This window comes from Brachionichthys hirsutus, chromosome 9, assembly GCF_040956055.1.
Source record: "Brachionichthys hirsutus isolate HB-005 chromosome 9, CSIRO-AGI_Bhir_v1, whole genome shotgun sequence".
NCBI classification, from domain to species: Eukaryota; Metazoa; Chordata; class Actinopteri; order Lophiiformes; family Brachionichthyidae; genus Brachionichthys; species Brachionichthys hirsutus.
The window spans coordinates 960,001-968,555 of NC_090905.1; the positions used below are offsets into that span (position 1 = coordinate 960,001).

At 51.7% G+C, this 8,555-nt stretch overlaps 1 protein-coding gene across 1 annotated transcript in view; it reads left to right on the forward strand.

Annotated features, from left to right (window-relative positions):
- The window catches only part of trappc8 (trafficking protein particle complex subunit 8), a 22,225-nt gene extending 15,935 nt beyond the window's left edge, over positions 1-6,290 (forward strand). Inside the window, exons 20-29 of the mRNA XM_068743216.1 lie at positions 382-779; positions 1,388-1,547; positions 1,631-1,727; positions 1,830-1,898; positions 1,983-2,041; positions 2,303-2,497; positions 3,583-3,684; positions 4,461-4,600; positions 5,107-5,196; positions 5,380-6,290. Of these exons, the coding sequence (XP_068599317.1) occupies positions 382-779; positions 1,388-1,547; positions 1,631-1,727; positions 1,830-1,898; positions 1,983-2,041; positions 2,303-2,497; positions 3,583-3,684; positions 4,461-4,600; positions 5,107-5,196; positions 5,380-5,614 (1,545 nt within the window). The 3' untranslated portion in view covers positions 5,615-6,290. The remainder of the gene's footprint in view (positions 1-381; positions 780-1,387; positions 1,548-1,630; positions 1,728-1,829; positions 1,899-1,982; positions 2,042-2,302; positions 2,498-3,582; positions 3,685-4,460; positions 4,601-5,106; positions 5,197-5,379) is intronic.
- The last annotated feature ends 2,265 nt before the right edge of the window (positions 6,291-8,555 follow it).

Consider the following 8,555-nt stretch of genomic DNA (forward strand, 5'->3'; position numbering starts at 1 on the left):
CCAGCTTCCAGCAGCGTCCCGGGGGTTAACCACGCCGCTGGGGGTCGTCTTTAACCCCCGGGGGTTTAACCACGCCGCTGGAGGTCGTCGTTAACCCCCGGGGGTCATTAAGCCGGGCCTCGACCGATCCGGTATTACGTTGATTCGCTTCTTGGATTTGTCCATTTTTAATCCGGATGCCGTTCCTGACGTAACGCTCTGCATTTATCCGGCTTGAGACCAGCTCAAGGGAGAAACTGTCAATGCTACGTTAGCTCCTGCTAACCGTGAGGCATAAATCTATTTATTTATTTTTATGGATGTTTTACAACTACTGCGTACTAGTACGACTTGTCTTCTCACTGCTAGTACTCACTCTGTGTACCCATCTGTGTCTGTTAGGTCTTCTTCCTCCAGTTCCCCACTGCGCTGCTTTGTGGTGAAATCAGGAAGGCATACGTTGAGTTCTGTAACGTCAGCGGCGCCGCCTTGTGCGGCCTTCGAGTGGCATCGACACATCCTGACTTCTTCACTTTTGGCAGCCACGCCACCGCCTCGACACCGACCACCCTGACCTCAGCCTACCAAACCTGCGCTGCCCCCTCCCCATCGGGCTCGGTTCCAGCCGAGGACTGCAGCCGGCCACGCGGCGTGACGGACATCCTGATAGAAGGAAGCGTGCTGCAGCCGGGACAGTCGACACAGCTGCCTCTGTGGCTGAGAGGACCGGACCAGGAGGGGGTCCATGAAATCAGTTTTCTCTTCTACTATGAGAGCACAGACAAAGGAAACAAAATGAGGTAAACATCTCGAGGTAGTAGTAGTACTACATGTATGCTAGCTACAGGTCACGGTCTCAGACAACATGTTCCAGCAGCCTGGTTCCAGTGCAGGGACCTTTTCAGAATGTCTGGGGCTGCCTAGTGGCAGTAAAATGTAGTAGTATTACTGAGACCTCTGTTTGAACAGGGACCGGGAAAAACCCGACTCTGTGTTCTGAGGGGGGGGCTGGGATTGAGCCTTGGACTCTGGTGCTCTAGACTTTGTGTTCTGAGGGGGGGCTGGGATTGAGCCTTGGACTCTGGTGCTCTAGACTTTGTGTTCTGAGGGGGGGCCGGGATTGAGCCTTGGACTCTGGTGCTCTAGACTCTGTGTTCTGAGGGGGGGCCGGGATTGAGCCTTGGACTCTGGTGCTCTAGACTTTGTGTTCTGGGGGGGGGCCGGGATTGAGCCTTGGACTCTGGTGCTCTAGACTTTGTGTTCTGGGCGGGGGCTGGGATTGAGCCTTGGACTCTGGTGCTCTAGACTTTGTGTTCTGGGCGGGGGCTGGGATTGAGCCTTGGACTCTGGTGCTCTAGACCTTGCCGATGGCCCGTCTCACCGTGCTCCTCTGTGTCCTCATGTCAAGCCATCGGGTACTGCGTCACACCGTCTTCATCTGCACCAGCCGCTCCCTGAGTGTGCAGGCGTCGGCCTGCCGCAGCTGCGGCCCTCCCCTTGGCAGCCTGGACGGCGGCGGCGGCGATGGTGGAGCGCTGGTTTTTATTGATGTAGAGAACATCAATTCGGTAAAATACTTGCTGACATCTTGGATATGGCAGGAAGCTGAATGTTCTGACACTGTTTGAACCCGCTTCCTGTTGCTTCCCAGAGTGAATCCGGTGTACGGGAGTTCCACATCGTCCAGGTGACCAGCAGCAGCCAACGCTGGCGCTTCCACCAGTGTATCAACCCGCCCAAGGAAAAAGGTACACATACATATACCCTTAAGGGCCGGCCCCGGCCTTAGTCACCATCGTAATGGTTGGGGCTGAATAGACACTCTTACAGTCACAGCCTCTCTCCCCCAGGCTGTAAGCTGAGCAGCAGAGAGAGAGCCAAGCTGGTTCTCAGAGCCACGCAGTGCACCCCCCACCCAGGTACCGGTACCGAGCAGAGCACGTCAGGCTGTTTGGCCCGGCCTCTCTGCATTCGCTCAGTATGCATGTCTGTGTTGCTTCTAGACGCCACCAGAGGCGTGGACAAGTTCACCTTTGCTGATGTGAATCTGGGGAGCGAGCGGGTAAGTGAAAGCAGCGAGACCTAGTGCTATACCTGTCCTCAGAGGCACGGGTGCATCGCTACGAGGTGCACCTCTAGCATCAATCAAGTCATCAATAGGAAAAATGTCCTCATTCTCTAAAATATTTCACCAAACACCAATGAAATGCTGAGAGAGAATCTACCAGGAGGCTCCTCCAAAAGAAGTGCATCCGGATCATTCCTGGCGTCGGGACAACCATGTTAGCGGTGGGGTGGACGATGTCCCATGCTGTCTCTGCAGGTCGTCAGCTCGTCCACGCCCTGTGGAGATTTCTTCTTCCGTTGCTGTCGCAGCACGGTGGCTGTGAAGTCATCCAGGACATCCTGTGGCACCAGGAGTCAGAGCTGCGTGTCTCCTGAGGGCGGAGCCTATGACATCACCAACGTTCTGAGGAAGTGTAATGAGCTGGATCTCTACGTCATCGTCATCTGGAAGGTACGTGTACTCGCTGTTAACCAATGCCGGGGCTCAGACCAGTTTAATCCAGATCCTCAGTCTGCAGGTCCTTCTGTCCGTGCTGCTGCAGAACCTGGACCTGTGGCCCTCACCACTGATCCATATCGCTAGCATTATCGCTAGCATTAGCATTATAGCTTTATAGCAGCTCTTTAGTCAGTCTCTTGTTCAGCAGCCTCGATGTAGAATAAATGCAGTCCGTTATGTTTTAATTTGCTCCTGTTCACGCTGTCTCTCTATCACTCTCGCTCCCTCTTTGTTTTTGACTCTCCTCCTACCTATCCATGTCTCTCTCTCTCTCTCTCTCCACTATGAGCCTTAGGTTCTGGCCAAGGTTTCTGCCTGTTAAAGGGAAGTTTTTTCTTGCCTCCGTCTCCAAAGTTCTTGCTCTTGTGGGTCAAGTTGGGTTCTGTGTTTCCCTGCTAATCCTGTAAAGCCTTGAGACGACTTCCTGTTCTGATCTGGCGTTATATAAATGAAATGAATTTCATTCTGATAATTGCATGATAAATCTAGCAGGCTGGTCTGAAACCTCTGGATCTGGTCATCGGGGCCTCCCTGACAGTTTGAATATGAATGTTGGACACTGATTGATGACATCACAGCTGATGGTGCTGCCACTGGACGGTACCCCGACTCCCGTGGCTACGGTTAAGTCGTTTCCACACTGTGGTGTGGTTTCTCTCGCGGTGCTGCTTGAGGTGCGTGAGGACACGACCAATCGATCCCAGATCATTCCAGGCCTACTAATAGATTGCATTAACTAATGAAGTAACTTATAGAAGCCATTTAGTGTGACTGTCCTTTATTTGAATCTTTTGTGTTTGGTACCGTGTCCGTGGGTTTCAGCGCTGCTTCTCGGGAGAGACGAAGCATCCTGAAGGTTCTGAGGAACTATTAGTTTCACATCTCGGAGCGAGTCGCGTCTGTCCTCGTATGGGACAGAATCTGATGTTGACGCTCCCGTACGCGGAGCCACGATTGGCCTTCATTGTGCCGGCGTGGAAGTCCGGAGCAATGGAACCGTGGACATGTTTGCTCCTTATCTGTGCTTGTGTGTACAGGCTTTTGTGGTGGAGGACAACAGACAGCTGATCCTAGAGGGACAGCTCCACGTTGCACTCCAGACCATTGGCAAAGAGGCCAGCTCTCTGACACCGAGACAGGTACGGCATGAACCAACACCTCTGCACCTGGAGGCGTATGAGCGGAAGCCGAAATCTGGTGTCCTTTATATCAGGGGTCCCCAACCACCGGGCCGCGGCCCGGTACCGGTCCGTTAGGCATTTGTTACCGGGCCGCACAGAAAGAATAACTCCGTTATACCATTTCCGTTGTATCGATTGTTAGCGTCTAAAAGGTGTTTTATTTTGAAAAACCACCGGATTTTCTCCAACGTAACATTCTGTGAATTTACATGCTTTACGTGATACGTTACTAAAGACAGACGTGAACTAGTGAAGAATAATAAAAAACAAACGTCTTTGGAGAGCTTCTTTGCTAATGGGAGAGTCTAATGAGGAGGAAGAAGAGGAGTCGACGACCTCCAAGAAAATAAAACGTCTTAACAGACAAACCAGGAGTCAGACTTAAAACTCGGTTTATCTCCAGATGATTAGCTTCGTTAACGAGACAATGAAGGGGTTAAAACGGGTTCAGCACACAGAGACCAAGAACCCGGATTAAAAGACAAGAACCCGGATTAAAAGACAAGAATGTGGAATTTAAGAAACACAAAAACGTGAACATGAAGGACAGAAGCGATTATTGAGTAGTTATTGGTGTAATACTTGTTTAATCGTTAGTGCATAATGTAAAGTTTACTGGTAAAATTAGACCCCCCCCCCCCTCCCCCCGGCATGAAACAGGTTGGGGACCGCTGCTTCAGAGAACTGATTGAGGGCGTGGACAGAGGACATGTGGGAATCTGCTTCTGTTTCAGGAATCTCAGGAGATGATGTTGCTCAAGTTTAAATCGGAGCTTCCCCCTCCAGTCGCCCCCCCCCCTGCGGAGCTGTCCCAACTCGTCAAAACCCACCTGCACTACCCCGAGACCCACACACATCCATTCACCCAGGACAGGTGAGAATGCACAAATACACAGAGGCATCTGGTCCTGTGGTGAGTAGACGCGAGGGTTACGCATCGTCCCGCCCACAGCGCCATCTGATTGGTTAGACGCAAAGCCACACAGCCAATCAGCAGCGAGTGCACAGAAACTCTGTTTGGAAGCTGCATTATTTAACCCACGGTTTTATCTTGTAAACTGACATTAAGCATGTTTTTTCCCTTGAGGTAGATTAACTGAAAACACATATCACGAATAATCACGTAATAATAAAGTTCATACCTCAAACATTTTAACCAAAAACCACAACATCAACTGATAACTCACCGTAAACGATAGGGACTGAATGTTCTGCTCTTATGCAGCGCTTTACATTCACCCATTCACACACACATTCACCCTCCTGGGGGCGACTGCTGCCAGACCCCGGCTCTTAATGGCGCTTACTTCTATCGAGTGTTTCTAGTCTTCTGCTCAGAGGCAGAGGAGGAACTTGACGTGCTGTTCTCCTGGTCTCCAGCCTCTGTGTGGTTCCGGTCACTCTCACGCTCACCAACTGTTCCCTGGTCCACGTGGACCTCATCATTGACCTGAGGCACAGCAGCACCTGGTAATTCCACCACGTACACACGAACGGGAACGGCATTCTGGCATCCTTCACATTTCAAACGACTCCACACGGCTCAGCCTTCCAGGAACGAGAATGCGACGTAGAAGGAATCCTGTTCGATACAGCCGTGTCTCATAACGTGCCCCCCCCCCCCCCCCCCCCAATGGTCTGTTCTGTCTGCAGCACAGAGTCTGTAGAGGGTCACAGCTCCTTCTGCTGGGTGGGTCAGACCCAGTACAAGCTGCAGCTGAAGCCTCGGGAGGCGCTGGGCTCGACTCTCCGAGCGTGTTTCCTTCAGGCCGGCGTCTACAACCTCAACACGCCACGCATCTATGCCAAGCCTGCGGAGCAGGACGCCATGTCTGAGACGAGCCAGCAAATGGCGAGCCCTGCTTTCATCATCATCCACAGCAGCTGAGCCGAGTGTCCCGCCCTGTCCCACCCTGTCCCACCTGGACACCGGAGCGGAGCTGTCTCTGCATGGTCTCCTCGATGCTGCACAGAGAGGGCTGCTTCCAGAGACTCATCCAGACCGTTTGTGTCCAACGATCTCGTTTCGCCAGCCAGTCGGCACACCTGGCAGCAGGTAACGGGTTTACCCGGCCAACGCCACTCACCTGTCTTCGTAACGTAATAAAGGTGGAAGAGGAAGTATCTCTGACCAGAATATCCACCGATTGGTCAGTTTTCTCATTGAGCCGCGTCACATGACCTGTGTGTCGGGTCCTTTCCGTCTGTCCTGATGCTGGGACAGACGTCCTCCGCCTGCGGCTATGCAGTCTAACGTTTTTGAGTCGACGCGGTGAGGCGTCGTTGATTATTGTACTTCCTGTCTTTCTATCCATGGAGCCTGAATCCGATCTGAAACCACCCAGAATGCCTCATGAGCATTAGATCTGATCTAGATCTGATCTAGATCGGATCCGTGATTATCCTCACGCCATTTTGATTGTATTCTTGTCTAAATTAACTTGACATCTTTTCTGAGAATTCTGTATTATATTTATATAATAAATAAGATGTAAATAGAAAATAAAACTTAATACTGTTCTGTTTGTTCAGTTCTTCCAGGACTAGATGATTCAATCGTTTAAGGTGGTATTTCTGTCAATGTTCTGTTTATTTATTTATTTTTCTGCTTTTTTTTTTTACCTTGTCTGCATTCGTGCTCCACAGTGACGTACATAACGTCAGTCTCTGCTAGATTCTATGCTTTTTATTCTTATAGTGATTGTGACCGTCACCTGCCCTCTTGGCAGACTAGCCTATTCCTATTTTATTGGTTTTATTACCTGCTTACCGCCGTAGAGGGCTGTGCACACCGCAGTGAACATACAACATGGACAAACACAAAGTGACAAATACACAGTGTTCTGAGGAGAGAGTGCAATGGATTTATTTGTGCCCCTTAATTCTACCCCTTCCATCCAATCATCACCAAGAGTTGTCCCAATACACCAGGTTCACATCAGCCTCTAGAGGAAAGTATGGATCACCAAGTTCTCAGGAGATCTGAGGAAGAAGAGGGAGAGCATAGTGAGAGCCACAAACACTGAACCAGCAACCTCCACTGACTCAGAGATCTGTGGGCGGAGTCAACTCTCAGATCAAGTTTTGATTGGTGCTGGAGTGGTGGACCTGGCATGCGTGAAACCTCCACCTAAGAACGGGGCAGCCATCCAGGACCCAACAATGGCAACATGAGCCCCCAGATCACCCCCAGCAGCCACAGCAAACCGAGAACGACCCCCGGGCCCCCCCAGAGCCACACGCAGAGGAACCAGCCCAGAGCCCGGGAACGACCCCCGGGGCCCCCCCAGAGCCACACGCAGAAGAACCAGCCCAGAGCCCAGGAACAACCCCCGGGGCCCCCCCAGAGCCACACGCAGAAGAACCAGCCCAGAGCCCGGGAACGACCCCCGGGGCCCCCCAGAGCCACACGCAGAAGAACCAGCCCAGGGCCCGGGAGCGACCGTCACCAACACAGCGGCACGGGGCACAGCGGGCCGGCCCGGCGTCCCACCAGCACCCAACACCTTACACCCCCCCATTTGGAACCCTGCATGTTCTCTCCAATCTGGCACAGCCTTGACCTTCAGGCTAGCAGCCAGCCTCTCCATGTAGGTACGTGGGAACAGAAGGGAATGTCTCTACTCCATCATCTCTTTCATGATAATACATTTATGAAGCGGAAAGAGTCCACGATGGGGGTAGGGGAGTCTGTGAGGGCGAGGGGGGGGGGGGCGGTGGGGCTGTGGCTTTCCTGAGGTCCACGATCATCTCCACTGTTTTCTGGCTGTTCAGCTCCAGGTTGTTGCTGCTACACCAGGACACCAGCCGGTCCACCTCCCTCCTGTAGGCAGACTCATCACCGTCCGAGATGAACCCGATGAGGGTGGTGTCGTCCGCAAACTTAATCAGTTTGACGGACTGATGGCTGGAGGTGCAGCAGTTGGTGTACAGGGAGAAGAGCCAGGGGGAAAGTACAAAGCCCTGGGGGGATCCGGTGCTGATAGTCAGGGTGTCCGAGACCGTAGACCCCAGCCGCACATGCTGCCTCCGCTCCGTCAGGAAGTCGGTGATCCACCAGCAGAGGGAGTCGGGCACGTCGAGCTGGAGCAGCTTGTCCTGGAGCAGTCCCGGGAGGATGGTGTTGAACGCAGAGCTGAAGTCCACAAACAGGATCCTGGCGTAGGTTCCTGGGGAGTCCAGATTGACTGCGTCGTCTACAGACCTGTTGGCTCGGGAGGTGAACTGCAGCGGGCTTTGGGCTTGTAGTTGGTGATGGCCCTCAGCCCCCTCCAAACTGCTGCAGGGTCGTTAGCAGAGAACGGCTGCTGGAGTCTGTGAATATACTGATTTAGCATTATTCAGCTCCTCAGTTTTATTTAGATTTAATAACAGGAAGTTCTCGGTCATCCAGGAATTAATGTCCTTAATTATAATTGAGTATCGTCCGCATAGCAGTGGAAATTTATGCTGTGTTTCTTAATAATGTTACCTAAGGGAAGCATATACAGCATGAACAGAATAGGTCCAAGCACTGAACCCTGTGGAACTCCATATTTAACTTCAGTGTACGTAGAAGATTCCTCATGAACACGTACAAACTGAAATCTATCGGATAAATATGATCTAAACCAGTTCAATGCAGATCCTCTAACACCAACAGATTGTTCCAGCCTCTGTAACAGAATCTGATGATCTATTGTGTCAAAGGCTGCACTGAGATCTAATAAAATAAGCACGGAGACAAGTCCATTATCAGACGCTATTAAAGGTCATTGGTGACTTTAACTAATGCTGTCTCTGTGCCATGAAGACCTCAGATAACTTATCGTCATCGGTGGTGAAATCTT